General features: G+C 32.6%; 1 protein-coding gene across 8 annotated transcripts in view; it reads left to right on the top strand.

Annotated features, from left to right (window-relative positions):
- Positions 1–18,006, top strand: part of LOC125057207 (probable nuclear hormone receptor HR3) — an 85,807-nt gene that overhangs the window by 16,870 nt on the left and 50,931 nt on the right. The window contains exons 1-2 of one of the 8 annotated variants that reach the window (XM_047660741.1): positions 7,815–7,992; positions 11,870–12,033. The exons of 3 other annotated variants lie outside the window; for them this stretch is intronic. In XM_047660741.1, the coding sequence (XP_047516697.1) occupies positions 11,943–12,033 (91 nt within the window). In that variant the 5' untranslated portion in view covers positions 7,815–7,992; positions 11,870–11,942. Of the gene's footprint in view, positions 1–7,814; positions 7,993–11,869; positions 12,049–18,006 lie in introns of those variants that run through there. 4 more of the 8 variants (XM_047660740.1, XM_047660747.1, XM_047660746.1 and 1 more) reach the window with 4 other exon arrangements.

Raw genomic sequence — 18,006 nt, 5'->3', positions numbered from 1 at the left:
TCTATACCGTACTTGAGTGGTATAACGTAGACACATATTTATATACTAGCAAACTCGGCCAAGCGTTGCTGTGGCTAAGGTTTTTGTTATTTTATAGTAAACTATTCAAGGGAAACGGTAGGAGAACACCAGTAATGGGGACCACCATACTCTTTTGGTAGTTATGCCATTAAATTGTAGCTTATGTGAAACGTTGGTACTTTCAACACAGCGCCATCTCTTAGAATTGTGACTGTCAAATAATGGTAGGGGAGCCCACGATGCTAAATGGGGATTTACTCGAGCGTCGTAGAGACCTATTGGGATGCAAAGCTTAGATAAAAAGAAGAAAAAAATGTTATATGATAAATTCCTTTTCATCGGTGGGGGAAGCGGCTATAGATAGTTAAATATGTAAAAAAAAACTGTTGCATGGACATCCTCGAGCGCGTCAGATATTGATAGCATCTATGCCCTACGTATTTTTAATAATGTACGTATGTTAATCTGATCGTTTGCATGATGCGGGTGGTTGTATTTAAGGGTTGAAAATTAAAAAAAAAAAATTATCGAGCGCGTCAGATTTTCTAAGGGAGTGTTAAGTGCACCAAAAAAAAGCTCTCATTCACTAATCTGACGATTTCGATGGGACGCAAACCCACAGCCATTTTCTTAATTTGCAAAAAAAAATCGCAATTTTGAAATACTCAAGCGCGTCAGATTAAGATATATGTGGTTCATCTTTATGTTCTAAACGTACTGTCTCATAATCTGACGATTATCTAGAGGGATTCGCCTGATCTGCCAAAAAAAAAATAGAAAAACGGTTCACCTAAAGGGCCATCCCTGCAACTTCCCGCTAATTCCATTCCTGGGCGCTTAAAATTGATATTTTGAGCTCGCTGAGTTCAAAGAAATAACATTTCTATGCATTTGAGCTCTCCCAGCTCGAAAGTCTGATAGAAGTTTCATAGAACACTATTTTTGGAATTTTCAAACCGCAATAACTTTTGAATGGATCAAGCAATTTTCACGCGGTTGGCGGCATTCGACGCAGTTTTATCATCCTCATAAATAATTTTGCAATTTTAATTGATCGAACGACAAAATTTTGGAGTAATCCCGAAAAAACACTTTTTCGGGTTTCTTTCGTGTACGATATCTCTCGAACGAATCAACCGCTTTTGACCAGCTTGGTGGCGATCGACGTGGTTTTTTAAGCTCAAAGGCGGATTAGTTTTTGAAGTTGATCGATAAAGAAACCACTTTAAAAAAAAATATTTCTTATTTTTTTAAGATTTTTCAAAATTTCTCAAAATCTATCGGTCCTAATCGGTTCAAATTCACAGGAAATGTAATTTTGAGGGAAATATTTAGAACGCCGTTTAGTAGATTCCGATCGGTTTAAGGAAATGTAGGCATCACGCAGCTGCACGCATTTAACTTTATCGACGAATTTTTGTTATTTCGGCTTGCGGAAATCGTCAGATTATATATTTTTCATTATTCTTGAATTATTTCTGACGACGACTAATTTAGATGACGTTTTTTTTTACAACTTTGTTGCCCTCCCCTTTTTTTCCGTCACTCTCAAATTGTCAGATTAGTGGAATATACACTTTTTAGGATGTAATTAACTCACCCTACCTTAATCTGACGCGCTCGGGAATTTCTGATGGTCAATTTTTTTTTACTAAACTGATCCTATCTCCTTCACGTGCGGCTTTATATATGGGCCTCATATTTTGTGGAGGTACTTAACCGGGTACAAGGTATCCCCCTATATATTAATCTGCCGCGCTTTAGTAAATCCCGAAATCCCCTCTTGGGCTCCCCTACCATAATAAACAAATAATTTGCAATAAAATAATATTGCAAGATGTAAGCTATCCTATCTTTTAAGTTGGATCAAACTGCACACGGTGTGCAAATTTAATTTAAAATCGGTTAAGTAGTTAAGTCCATAGCGGACAAACAACGTGACACGTGATTTATATATATTAAGATATATATAGACAATATAGACGATATACAGAGAATATAGAATTAACTGGCAAGTTGGTGGTGATAATCAAATCCAGGCTTTCGAGTAATAGTTAATACTTACCTTACTTAATCGATAAACGAATAATAATTGTCTATGGTATTTATTAGCTCAGAGCCGTATTCCAAAACTGTAGTATTAAATTGACATTTTGTCACTGCCGAACTGTGTCAGTACCCCAGGCTATATTTAAGACGGATAAACCTTAAAAAATGCGGACCTAAGTTTCTCGCAATTATAATTTTAATGAAAATTCTTTTTACTAATGGCTTCATGATATTTTTTAAAGTCTATTATTATTTTTTCGATTAGATTAACAGTGTATCATAATGATATTTGATCATTAAAACAAACTACTTTACACCTATAATCAGTGCATTGGTGCCACCTGTTGGCGAGAAGATAAAAATATAAATGTTCTCTTGGAACATAAACTTGAACCTTACTAAATGGATGTAGCCAAGGTGTATGGTTGCATTAAACATTCTTAAGATGTATATTTTTTTAAATTGCTATTGGTGTCTTATTTAATATTACTTACTGGACTATACTATATTTATTATCAGCTGCTTTATAACCAGAAATATATCATGATGAATTATAGTATCTTCTTTTACTTGTCTGCGTAGGTATTCTACATCATTGTTTAAAGTGTTCCCCACTATCGTATATAAATGAATACTTATGATTACGTTATTGTATAATATTTGTCATTACCGATAAACACAAATTAATGATAGGTAAAGTACACTTATCATTGACCCATATAGAAAGCACTACAAAACTAAAAATAATCTTTATTTAGCGCCATCTGTTATGCAGTAGCAATAACATTTTAAATTTACCGTTTCGGACCGCTAGTGACACAGTTTTAGGTCAGCTGATGCGAAGCCGCGTACTTTTATGTGTGTTTGGATCCGGGATGCTGCAGTTAGGGCTTATAAACCTGTTTTTAGCACTTACATTTGATTCGTGGCGTATCCACCAAAGTACTAAAGTTGCAAGAAAATATATTTTGTAATATCAGAGTTTAGTTATGGGTGTATCAGAGAAGATATTGAAGCAATTTTATTGTTTAAATAGACCTTGTATTCTTTAAAGTTAACATATAAAAATTGATATAAAATGTTGAAAGACATGTGTAGCTATACAATGTGCGACGGCCAAGTGAAATTAACTTTCTACAGAATTAACTTTTTGGCATTTCGTGTCCTCCATATATATAATTTAATGACATAATTAAAATTCAATCCAAATACAAATTTTTAAGATAGCAATAAAACATGATATGCATCTTCAATTTTATGACAATTGTATTTTTATTGTACGATATATTTTTATTATTTTTCAGGTAAGTGATGAATATTCCAGTTGATGTTTTATTTCAGGTAAGTTCTATTTAAACAATTTAAAACCTTGGCAACAGGCACCGTTTCCTTGGCAACATGTTGAAATATCCAATTTCTTTAATTGCAGCTTATTAATTTGTTGGGAGTTCAGCGAAAATGGATAAAAACCTCCTTATTAAACTGGTATAGAATTTAATACATGGCATTTTAATTTGAACTTCGTCCGACACTTTTTGTTAATTTACGAAAATTTTAATAATGATGATTTATATTTTTTTATTAAGATACAGTGAAACTTAATATTAAAAGTGCATAGTAATATGCTAAACACGACATTCTACTGTGTGAATGGTCTGGCACAGTGCCAATCTAAACTAATACGGTAAAGAAACAAAAAACAAAGTTTGCATTGAATGTTATAAAAAAAGTATTTGGTGAATATTTAAAAAAAAGGTTTAATACACTCATGTACTACATAATGGCTATACTGTAATATAAATATATAATACTAGATTATTAGCTTTACTCCAGGATTTTTCTTGCACTATGTATAGAATTTAACACTCCCTCGTAAGGTGAAGGAAAACATCTTGAGGAAACCGGCATGCCTTAGACGGTAGACCAAAAAGTCGCGAGTCTGTATCAAGGTACAAAAGGTGGATCACGCTACTTGCCTATTAGAAATGATCACGAACTGATACAGAAATCTGAGGCCCAGACCTAAAAGGTTGTAGTGCCATTTATATAAAGATATAGAATGAGAAATATATTATTTATTAAAGTAAGAGTCATTTTGATAGTTAATTCACGACTCGAAAGCTTATTATGTCGATATCTTAAAAAAAGTAAACTCAATATCTTCTTCGCAACGTGTAAAAATTGTAGACAATTATCGGAGCGTAGCAGTGACGTAGCATCTTGATACTACGAAAGTGCTACGTGTCTGATTTTTATGACGAGGTTAAGTTTCCGGCTTGTAAGTTCATTAGATGCGCTTAAGTCGTGTTTAGGACTTTTCAGCATGGAACTACATGCGCGGACTTTTCAATACCACTAATACTTGCCTTGTTTGTGAATAGAGTTATCTATAGAGAAAAGAGTAATATAGACTTTATTTAAGTACAGAACCATAATGAATTTAAGGATTATGTATAATATATAATTTAACACTTATCTAATGTAATTTGATATTGAAATATACTGACTATTTTAGTTATACTAAATTTCATTGCATATGCAAAAATATTTTGCGATAGTAACAAAAATTTGTCAGCAAATATTGTAATTTTACTATTGATACAATATATAATCCGTTTTTGAGTTAACGTTTATACAATCTATGTATTGTTGGATTTAAATATTAATTATTTCCAAAATTGAATACAGTTATTAATAACTAAATATTATTTTTAAAGATACCTTACTGCAGGCAAAGTTTAAGATTTAAACATACGATAACTTGAAAAAAAATAATATTAAGTTTCACTGTAATCTGATAAAATAAATTCTTATATAAAATCTTGAGCGTATGTAATCCTAATAGTCACAATTCTCACAGATTAACAAATAATATGATCATAGATTCAAGTAAGACATAATGTGTATTAAATTCAAAAACAAACAAACATGATATATGTATATATTTCACACTGTACCATTCATTTATTCCATTTAAAAATTTGCCATTTGAACCTCGATTTCTTGTAAGCAAATTAAAAATATATAATAATAATAATCAAAAACTTTATTGATGACAAATAGGTTAAGACAAAATTCAGATATATTAGGGTTTTATAGCCCTTACATTTTCCAAAACGAATCGTTATTAGTTTTCTTGGCAGCATACTCTATATCTCTGCCAAGTTTTAGAGCTAAAACATTAAAACAGTAAAACCGCATAAAAGTATGCGTTTTTCTATAATTTGTAACATTAAGTGGTTTTCCTTAAGCATTGGGAATTTGTCCTAGGTCATCAGAATTTTATAGAATTTGTTCAATGCCTATATACGTAGGCGTTTTTACGGATTTGGTCTATGAAATAGATGCATTGTATTACGTCAATCTTTCCACAAGTACTCCAATACTTAATAGATTTTGCAATTTAGAATTTATGTATCATTGATTTTAATACAAAATTCGACTGTAGGCCGTATTTTATCCTTGGAATTGCCTTCATAGTTCTGTGTTTTAGATTAGAAAATGTGTCTATATAATTGCAAGGTCAAATAGGCTAGTAGTCAAGTCTTATCACAGTGAAATACGATTATTTTACCCTAATCAAAACAATACAAGTAATCTGAAGTATTTCTGAGCTAATTCGACTTAGGGTCCTTCAAAAGAGCGTACCAGCTTAAAAGGTCGGCAACACACTTGCGAGTCTTTTGGCAATTTGTGTTCGTCGGTGGTATCACTTAACATCCGGTTGTTTGCTCGCTGTTATATACAAAATAAAAAAATATTTTTTATTATCTATCTCGCTATTACGAAGCTTTCAATTTCAAGTCAATTTCATTATATGGGAGTTGATATTCAATCAAGGTACTTGCAGGCACCTTGTGATCAATCCACGACATATGCCAATAGATTAGGTTTTTTTAGTTCATTTTTACATACTTTATCGTTCGTTCACACCACTGATAAATTATCTGTGATATTATGATATGTTATCGTGTGAAATTAGGGCAGTGTATGTTTACTGTCTTACTTTTAATTTGGAGATCTTACGCACTTGAGTTGCTTCGTTGTTTTCAAAATATTTTTTTATTAAATATTGATACATCTTTATAATTGTCGACCCATACTTCCTAGGTACCGATATACATGTAGAAATTGTATTTGTACTTTTAATCAGACCTTTACTTGAAATGGCCCAGTGGGAGGAAAAAAGACAGGACGTCTACCAGAAACTGGGATAATGAAATAAAAGAGATAGCGGGGAAATATTGGTTGATAATAGCGAAGATGAGAGACAATCTCCTTCAAGGATGAGGTCTTCAATCCGTCATAGGTTTTATATTCATTCATAGGAACATTTTCCCTTGGCGATGCGAAGAGATGTGGGGTCACTCTGCATCTTTCCATGGAGAGTATTAAGAGGAGTTGTTCGGATTAATCTCTGCAGCTGAGTTTCATCATCGGACGTCGAGGCAGAATACGAAATTCCACCTATAACTTCGACGTCCGTCGTTCCACAAGAGTTTTTTAATGCAGTTTTTGCTGCGCACTACCACAAAGTGGCACCAGCTGCCCACTGAAGTATTTCCGAACCAATTCCACTTGGGTCCTTCAAGAAAAAATCTTACCAATTCTTATAAGGCTGGCAACGCACTCGCGAGCCCTCTGGCATTGAGAGTGTCCATGGGTGGCATCACTTAACATCAGATGAACCTCCTGCCCGTTGTTCTATTAAAAAAAAATAAACATAATGTTATCCTTACTACTCGAATACAGGCTATTTTTATTTATATTTGAACTTTTTGGTTAATTTCAACGAAATTTTGGCCTTTATTATAGGTATATAATTACTATAAAATAAAGTCCTCTGCTATGGATTACAGAGCTTTCAACTCTTGATAATCGAAGCTCTAGACTTATATTTTTGCTACTCTTAGTTGTGTTCCAATCTTCAGGGAATAATAATATTTCCGCACTTTAGCAGATGCTAGTTTTATATCTTACACAGGAAGAATACGAAATGAGATACAATTTGGAATGCTTTGTTGTAATCTGGTTTAGTTTTTTAAGAGTTTTCTTTCAAAATGACCCTTACCCTCTGCTGACCAGTCAACCCGGTTCCTGTTCAATGGACTTTACATGTCCTGTCATTTGGGGATTCACAAAGGGTTAAATTTGCGAAAAAATATGAGGGGACCATGTTTTTTTTAGATATTGATTTTGAAAACCAAAAAGATTACATTGCTTTTATTGAATTACTTTTGTTTTTTACACTTTTTACAACAGGCCTACACATTTTTTTATGAAAGGTACGCCCTTTCATAAAAAAATGTGTAGGTCTGTTGAAAAAATTCATAATATTATTGTCGAGTATTATTTCTAACAGCTTCTCTGAGTGCATAAGTGTAAAGATAACCTTTTCGGTGATTTAAATTGAGTTTATTTTTTAAGCTTTTCTCTTTTTATCTATATTTAAAAAAAACAAACATATCCAACGCGTTTGAGTAATGTAAGTGACGGTTTAACATGTTCGGTTCTAATTAGAAGCATTTAGAAGCTAAATTGTCTCTGACAATTTTAGGTTAGCAATGATTGATGTTAGTGTCAACTAAATCAACACCTGCTTGGCTTTATAAAAATTAAAAGTAAAAGTAAGCGTTCGATCCTATATATCGTATTTCATTGCTAGAACTCTTCAAATTATTGTGGCCAGTACCTTCACAGTCCTGCTTTGTATGACTGTCGACCATTCGCCTGCGCTTACAAAATTCAGTTTGAGCTGCAGAACGCGCGCGCGCGGCCGCCCCGCGCCGAAATTCAAATTTGGAACCCGAAATTGACAACTTTGACAATTGTGTCGTAACTTTTTAATTTTTTTTGCAAGTGGCCAGTGATTTTTGACTTTGTGTGTTCCGAACGGATTGTACCAAATGCATTGCGTTGGATGTGAGTAATAGTATTAAGATTGTTCGTCCGTTAAGGGTTTCGTAACTTGAGTTTATGGTAATTGTAAACGAGTATAATAAAAATAAAGTTTAAGTTACAAAATTTATGCGCTATTATTTAGCGCTAACTTAAGGCTGCGTTCACTGGATTTTTGAAGCTGGAATAATAATTACCCGTATATTAATTATTTTATCTATTCACGAAACTTGCAATTTATCAAGGTCCCGTGTTGCATGAGATGTATTGCATAGTGTGGGAGCGAGATGGAGTTAGCGGCGACCTTCTGTTCGTAAGAGAGGTCCGATGTTGGGAAATTATTGGGAAATAATTTTTCTCTTTCGGCATCGAAGGGCGTTTTTTACCATGTTTTTGACTTTTTTTTTATTTGCTCTAATACTAGGTTAAGGTTGAAGAGATTTTACGTTGTCACTAAGTTATTGACACAATGATTAAATACGATTTGTATTTATAAAACAGTCGCTGAAAATATTTTTTATATATTAATAAATTGCTGATTTTATTTTCAAACGTAAATTATACAAACAAACAAATCATTTTTTTTTAAATTTAATTAGTAGATAAAACAGATTATTTAGTAAGGACAAATATAATTACGATTTATCCTAACGTTTTGCAAAAAACTTTTGAATGGTGAAAGCTTAAAGATTTCATCGCAAAAAAATAGTTTCTCTTTTCCTGTTACGACTGTCCTTTCTATTTCGACAGAGCCAAATATATGTATTTATACTTGGGTTTTTTTAATCACCAAAAAGTTAGTATCTTTTTTTTTGTCTTTGTAAAAGGGGAAAAAGTTTTCACAGACGTCTCATTGTCGAATCGAACCCAGAACTATTTAACTGAGTTATAGATAATTTTTGACGAAACGTCATCAAAATTTCCAAATAATAACCCGTAGAAGGTAAAATTACCAAACTGTAGCCATTAACATTAGTTTAAATTAACCAAAAGTATTACTATATGAAATTAAATAGCCTTCGCAATTTCGTAACTTTTGAAGTTATCCAAATATAAATCCGAAAGTACAATTATCAAAAAGAATTAACTAAAATATTTGAATAAGGACTAATATCAAGACATTTTAGTAAAACATGAAATATATATAAAATAAATACTTGCTAAATATTATCCGTTTGACGTAGATAAAAACATCGGTTCGGACAATGAAAAACAAAAGAGAAACCAAAAATACAAACGTCAATCGTCAATACCCAAAAGCCTCGCATCCGCCTTTTGCTTTTAGCATATCTCTTATAATGTGTAATAATAATTATGGCATCGATCAAAAAGGCTCTCTCCAACTTTCACACAAGATTTTTGGCTGTAGCAACTTTCACTAGCGACGCCGGCGCAAGGCACGAGCGTTTCCAGTTTGTGACGCCTTTGTTTTATTCAGTTGTTTAAATACACATACTTACTCCGTATGTAATTGTATTTATTGGCTCTGCGACCCAAGAAGTGTCTTGCACTCCGCTGATTTACTAGCGCTGTCTTGTGGCACCTCCTGGATTTTACGCCTTAGCCGTTTCGCCACCAGTAGCTTCTGCTCCTCTTTAATGGTTAGCATCCAATCCTCACAGTACATTACGACTAGTCGTTATACGTTATCAATTGCAATAGGAATCCTAACCTGAGTTTTTAGCAGGAATAATTCAAAATAATTATTATGAATAAAATAAAACTCCGTAAAGACAGCAATTGTCGTTCCAGTCATGGTTTAATCTGTGAACTATTATCAGCATTATAGAAAGTTTATCTGTATTATTTCGATTCTGACATAAATTTAATCAACAAAATATACTGCAGACATGTTCAGACCTTACTAACTTCATTATAATTAAAGCTTAATTGTTTTGTTACTATTTTTTTTGAGTTTGCCTTATTAAATCGCTCTCGCTTCAGCGTATTGCTTATACAGAAACCACCAAAACGTTTGAATGTGTGAGTGAGCGGCCGCGACGTAACATTGCGTAATGCAGCGCTCGCACGCACTGCAGAATGCTAATTTGTCAAACTATTTATAGATATAGCGGCGCACCCGGCTTCTCCTGATATCAATGTGATGCCCACCCGGTCACCTATTAATGTTTATGGCAGGCGGTTATCAATATATTTTTGCAACGACCATTTTGACAACCGATGTCTATTTGAACGTAACTTCGCACTGGAGTTCTATAATTTATGAATCCTAGGTTACTATTGTCTATTCTAACCATAAAATCAAGTTTTTATAAATCTTCTGTGCGTGTGTTTGCAATTAAACTCCTAACCGGCTGGATAGATTTGGATGATATTCTTTATTTAAGACGTATGTACATAACATCGTCTGTGGGGTCCGCTAGTATACATAAGACTTTCGCATAAGGTCTTTATAATAAAAAAATAGACTTTAAACGGGTAAACTATTCCCAATTTTCACGAACTTGTCAACGCGTATGTAATCAGTGCACTTTAAAAAAATCTATACATATTCTGTGCATAGTTTAAATCTTGTATCAACATATAGAGTTTGATTAGCATTATAATTAAGAAATTAGGCAACCAAACGTTATCTTTGTACTTTGTAAATTCAAAATTAAATAGCAAAATTTAGTAAAAATATCTTCTATATGGTACGTTAAAATAACAAAAAAGAAGCGCTCATTATAGGAAAAAGCGTGAAAAAAGGCTTTCATTAAGACCAACGCCGAGTTCTTGTAATTAAAACATCCCTATTACAACCTTGTAATATTTTACGTCCTTACATAACCTTTGACACATTTTCCGAATACTTAAACTTTAGTCAACGAAATACAGTGCAACCTTTGGGAAAGAGGCATTTTGTATAAGTTTCAGTGTTTTATAGGCTTGATTTCAAACTACGACTATATAAGTCCTTTCATTAGGGAAAATAATTATATTTGTAGTACATATTTATATATATGAAGCTTTGTGTTAAGGGCTTATATTTGACGGGATAAAAATTCATTACACGGAACGTCGGAAATATCAGTCTGTCAGTACAAATATAAGAGAAGAAACTAAAACAATGCTCTTAAATCGAATCATAGAGCGCAGATACAATATTCAATAATCAAACAATGGACGTGCCTGACAAAACACCTAGTTAGATACAGCCTAGCAACTAAAGTACCTAGGGAACATCAAAGTGAATGACATAATAGAACGGCGTTCATAGCTATATGTATACTGCAGCTCCATACAGCGAGAAAGAAAAGTACCGTTTAGTTCATACCACGAAGCACGGGGATCGATGCCGGGCCTGCGCACTACGCGCCCTCCCCCACCCCCCCACTCAAACTGAAATGCATCGCGATTGCACTCAGTGCATGTGAGAACGCCTCTGAAAAATCCAACACTAAAATAAAAAAAAATCCATACTATGTGCTCCCAGTGTGACGCTATCTAACTCGGTGGCATCTTCAAGACCAGAACGAGCAAACGAACTATGAAGAAGAAAAAACGGATCGCGATTCAAATAAATAAAAATAAAATAAACCACAAGCCGCACCTAGACAATATAACACATTTATTCCGCTAATTCCGATGAATTTATACTCGACATTTAATATAATAATCACAACAGAAATAGTTAATCAAATAAATAGTTACACGTTATCTTCCCGAGCAAAAACCTTATTAAAACGAAAATTTTAGACTGATATTTAAATCCGAATAACGTAGTAAAATTTAAACAAATTATAGTATTTACATTAGTTGAGAATTTGAGAAAGTTTATATAGAAATGTATTTATAAATATAGTGATAATCGCAATAATTACAAATCTAAAACCGGGGATCAGTGCGTAGCCTTAAGTATTATAGCGGACGAACGATTTTGAGACTAGATTCATTATAGTGTATAAAAATGGATGAGCGGTTCTGAGTGGAATGAATAAATTGTGATCGTGAGTTGGTCCGTTGGACCCATTATGTTGAACATGTTTGATATGTGGAACTCGGTCAACACCAAGCTGGAGGCCCAGAGCAATGTGCAGCAGAGCCAGCAGCCGCACACTTCAGGTGGGAGCATTAAAGGTAATTTCATATTAAATCTCGATTCGACGTCGACGACTGCACGTGAACTTCTTCTCTTGCAAAACTGACAGACTTTCCTAAATTCGAATTCACATAATTCCTTGACTAGGTTTTCTAACTCTTTTATTGGACTCTGATTTCGGGTGACATTTGACATTTAACTTTTAAAATTGACTTTCTTCCAGGACTCGACGTCGAATTTATTACTAGTAGTAGACGGCGATATAATATGTGTACGACTTAGGAAACTCCAGGATAAATGTACTAACTTCGTCCACTGCAATGAGCATTCAATAGGAACATTTATTAAATAGAACTACAAAATTCAGTCAGTTTAAATTTTGAACGTAATATAAAAGGCATAAATTCAATTAGAAGCAATTAACATTCGATTTTTAAATTGCAAAGACTGAATCCAAGTAATTTAGCGAGGAGATATCAGATAAAAAACGTTTCCAGAATCATGTCATAATTTCCACAGAAAAGTTATTCCATATTTAAATCGAAGTGAAACGCTTTGACATTTCACTAAACGAAGCCGCCTTGAATTCCATTTTCAAACCTCATGACTTATTCCCTTTCCGGCACTGGCTGAAAGTATTCATCCATTTTAAAAACGTTCCGTTTTGACTTTGTACCAAAGAGATTTTTGTCTTTGAATACAAATGATGCATTTGTTATAATTACTTTATATAGGCTCAGCATGTCATCGTGAAGGAAAATCTATAAAAGAAGATAATCAACCGGAACAAACATGTTACACATTAATTGTTCGTTGTTGGGCTTTCCGTGCGTTTTGGTCAAGATTAGACCTATAGAAATTGCTTTGAGTATAACGAGATAGCGTGGGCGAAATCACATAAAAATCTCATATAGAAAGTTGGTTTCCGGTATATTAATACATAATTGTTTCTTATTTTATTGCGTAAGAAAGAAAGTCGCCAATTAAAATTCGGTAACTCCATCTTTCGTGCTTGCGTAATTCAGGCTTTTCACACTTGGTATTTTTGATACGACTGTCTCAGACACGATATTAAACGAATAATGATTACAAATAAAAATAATGACTTGTTATTATTAAAAAGAAAGCTGCATTGTAGAGAGACAAATAAGGTAATAATTCTTTTTTTAATTATGAGTTTTATGATTTTCATATTAATAGACCCTTATTTTAGAGTCATCAAAGTATATTTATAAGTCAACTAGCAAACTCGGCGAACTCCGTTTCGCCACCAGATGGCTTCGTTTTATGTAACATTTCGTTTGGTGATCCCGCTTTTCTGTTAAATTTTTCCTGAATTTTCTTTGCTATAAACCTCACGGAGCCCGAGACCTTTCCAACGAATGCAAAACCGTGGAAATCGGTTCGTGCGTTCTGGAGTTATAGCGTCAGGAAGGAAAACCCGACTTATTTTTATATTATAAGTCAATCTAGATTTAAAAAACAACTAATACTATAAAACAGTACAGCCACATAACCTACTTCAAAAATCGAACAATGGCTCCGCAAACAAAAAGATTTTTCAAAATAAAACATTGCTGTAACTGTAATCGTATTACCGTAAGGGTATTATCTGTTAACTGGTCATTGACATGTCAGCTATTCTATATAACCGTACAAGAGTTACCTACTAACTGCCGCTCCATTTAAAAAGATTCCTATTTTTTTCTTATTATGCTTGTAAAATTTATTTTATGCCAGTTGTATTTGGACTATACTTCTATAAAATCATTTTTTAAAAGTAAAAGTACAACACAATTTCACAATTTTAGGAGTTAAAATAACACTATTGTACATACCCAGGTAGTATGATAAACTATCGGACCACTATAATACATTAGGTTAAACATTATAATCTGTGTGGAAGATCGCGCCTACGCATTGGTTTTAGCTTTCACTGTCATGTATAGAATCAAAATTTTTTTGCGTAAAAATAACTTTCATTTACAAATGCATTCCACAGGAATCGCTACCTTTTACTTTCTTTAATCAATAAACGATAAGTATTAAAAATAATTGACATAAAACTTTCACAGAGTAAAAATAAAGGACAACGTATGCCATTTAACGCAAGAAAGCAAACGTGATCCGGTTTAACGTGAGTCGTTGCGTAACGAGTAACGATACGCAACTAAACTGTATCGTTGCTTCTTATAATCATCACCCAGCTTATAGACATTACAATGCTTAGTAGCCTGCAATTGTCTGCATAAAATGATTAGGTAATGCGGAGTCATAGAAAAGAGTTTTTTGACAAATAGGTTATATATCGGGATTATATGACTAAGATTGAAATTTTTAGAACACTCGACAGATCTTGAAAGATGCATTGTTAAGTTAGTTGTTGTTAAATCAGATTTAAGTATCACAAAAATATTATTTAATTTCTAGGAAGTTATCGAAATTTAAAAGTACTGTAGAAATTTATAAATTTTAATAAAGACAAAACAAAAGTCAAAGTCAAAAATCATTTATTCATATACGTAACACAATACACTTATGAACGTCAAAAAAGAAATATACATTAAATGCTTCTAATTTTACATTTAGAGCCAATTCTCAAATCAAGGGCGAAATCGAAATTTACAAGAAATATTCTTCTGTTTTAAGCTATTGGGAAATTTTTATAGTATTTTAAGATAGGGCTTAAAAAATGGATCACTTCGTAATTTTGTGGTATATTAATTATGTGGTAATAGCGTATAACTGCTAACAAAACATGTTTATTGCAAAATAGACATATATTATACAATCTGTATTATCGCAAAAGTGCAATACATATCGAATTACATACGTATTCGTAAACAATATCGCGTAAGTAATTAATTTTGATTGCAGTATAGAGATGCCGTAAGTAACAAATATTAACAATGCATAAAAATTAATCGTAAAATAGACCTGGACCTATTTGAATATATTTTTTTTATTTATTCCTTGAACACTAAGAAATGTTTTTATGAAGAGAAAAATTTAAAAGTATACAAACAAAAGTACAAGTATACAAGTGCACTACTTAGGTTTTTATTCCGGAAAAGCGAACAATCTCTATGGGGTACAAACCAAAGTTGGTTTGTAGCTACTAAAAAGGTAGGCTAAGCAAAAATCATATTAAGACGAAACAAAGTTCGCTATTTAGTAGTTAATCAAAAAGATATTCTAAACAGTGTCTAACTAAACGCATAAAAAATTAACAAAGTTAAAACAGTTAACCTAAAGTTTATTATTTATTTAGTAGGTAGTGTGAAAACTAAACAAAAGCTAGCTCGCTTACAATTAGAAGTACCAGGAACGCATATTCTTAGAAGAGCACTAACCTAAATTAGGATGCGGCTATCTACAACTACAAGTATATTATGTAGAGTCAGCTAATTTAGCATATTCTCTTAGTATTGACGTATTTTATATACTTAGCAAGTTTGAATCATCATGTTTCATGAATTACATACTTCAATTTAAGTTTTATATTGAAAATGAGGCTCACTTTACGTGAACATAATTGAAATATCTGTACTTCATACATTTTAAATAAACCAGAGAATGTTATCATTATCTGTGTTATTTTAAAGCCACTGATTTCTTATTAATCAATCATTTTATTAACAAAGTTATTCTATACAAAAATTTAATTATTGACCTTGGGAGGAATTCTGCTTCGTAATTTCTTAAATAAAGAACAAACAATATTCCCTGATATTTTCCTTCACTTATTGTCAAAATTCTAAAGTTAAATGAAAATCTAACGCTCGCAAGTACTAGGCAACTAGGAGAGCATGACATATGACAGCTAGCACTAAGTCTAAACGCAAGAAAAAGTTGCCTGGCCAAGACCCATTTAGCTGGTACTTCGATGCGCGCTCGCCTCGTCTTGGTACTTGCAACCTTCGTAGTTTATTGACATCTGTTTATCGCCGTTTTAGATATTTTTAAGGTCGTCCTCTTATTTAGATAAAATGCCGGTTTTATGTTTGTTTTAGGCACTCATTTTAAAGCTAAGTTTTAATAATAAAATTGTTTTACTGAAATATAAACAAAAATAATGAGCGTTTACAAAAATAACGTTATTTACACACTACTTTTAATTAAAATTTGGGTATGTACATTATAGTTTGCTAAAATTATTAATATGATAAATGTCGCTTTAACACGTAATTTTACGTCGTTAACTAACTAGTCAAGGTTCAAGGGCAAAACTGATGAGAAATTACATAATTTTAGTATTTATGTAACGCAGAGGTAATCTTTAGTACATTAAAGGCTCCAACTAGAAGTCATATTAAATAGTTTCATATATTTGATGTTTTTCTGTTTGATTGAATATTTAAGAGTAAAATTGAAACTAAATATAGTTAAAAAAAAATAGATTTAGAATTTAAACTATCAAGTGCATTAAAGCGCAGTATCACGTATCTATGTGCATGCGTAACATACTCGAGTACGTACGAGTAGTTCGACTAGCGACTGATAATATGATAATGTTAGGCTCATGTGTGCGTGCGCCTGCGCTGCTGGAGCGTTTACTACCGAACCGGTACTAGGTTACTGATTGTATGTACTAAATCATAGAGAAGGTAGAAGAAATATTGCAAAAACATATTACAAGACTTAATTTTAAATTATTAATTATCATATATAATAATTATTATTAACTGTCTCTATTTTAATTTAACTCGTTGCATAATTATATGTTCCGTCACAATTTCTAATAGAATGTCTACCGGATTCTAAACTTTTAAAATAAATTATGTAAATTAATATTATGACAGCGGAAGTGAGTTTTCTTTGTTTATTGTATGACAATGAAGGAATCCCTTTATTTTCATCTTAGATAGTATGGGATCTTAGAAACAAATAAAACCGATGGTTTATTATAAGTCACAAATTTAAAAAATTAGATGCTCATTTTAAAAAGTATTAACGTGTTTCACAAAGCAACCACTCATGAATTTTTTAATTAACAGTACGAAATAACGAATAAGTAATTAAATATTCTATTTCTTGGCTAAACATTCAATCTAAACCCACTGAACTTTTAGAATTGGTCTAACACACTTTTGTTAAATCCATATAAGGGCAGCAAGTTACTAAAGCTTCAAACATTAACAAAATCGTACTGGCGTCAGTCAACTCGCCCTCTCAAACAACCTCCTAGAGCTAATATATTCGTGCGTGCTGGCTCACATGCTCTGTGACGTCATACATTGTAGAGTCTAATGCAAGAAGGGATAGAAGGATATTTCGAGAAACGGCAAAAGGGCTTGGTTATAACTTGACTAAAACAACTATTAGCTACCTTTAACAAGTTCTACGTACTTGTGTCGAAGAATTTAATGTTATCCAAGGTCCGATGTTTTTATTTAAAATTTATTTAAGCATGTTAAAACATTTGCGAACTGTGTCTTAGTGACCGGCCCATTTCTTTTTAATTTAGATTTTCATCTGTCAAACTGGTATTTAAAATCGTAGAGAATGCAATATATACTAAATTAACAAATCTAATTTAAAAAGCCGGCAACGCACTTTCCTTCTGGAAATGTGAGTGTCCATGGGCAGCGGCTTAACATCAGATGAGACTTCTGCCTATTTGTTATATGTATATACAAAAAAAATAACGATTTTTTTGTAATATAACTGATTGGATGAATTTAGATTTATTTATTTTTACTATTAAACACTTTGCAAAGTTATAAGTATATCGCGTATAAGTTTAGTTAATTGTCACTAAACCAATTTCCGTCCAATTGTTGTAAACGAAGTGAAACTCGACCTTAGACGGATGTCGAAACCCGGCATATTGAAATTGTCGCAACTTATTGCTATTTTTTTATACAATTGATAGGCGAAACCGGGTTATACGCTTGTCCTTGATAGACCGTTTCTCATTCTTAAGGTTTGTTAATCAAGTGGCGCCAAAATGGCCACAGATTACATTTGTTCCATAGATTATAAAATTTTATAGT

Source organism: Pieris napi, chromosome 16, assembly GCF_905475465.1.
Source record: "Pieris napi chromosome 16, ilPieNapi1.2, whole genome shotgun sequence".
NCBI lineage: Eukaryota > Metazoa > Arthropoda > Insecta > Lepidoptera > Pieridae > Pieris > Pieris napi.
The sequence above is the reverse complement of the archived record's forward strand: the minus strand, read 5'-3'. Positions and strand labels throughout refer to the sequence as shown.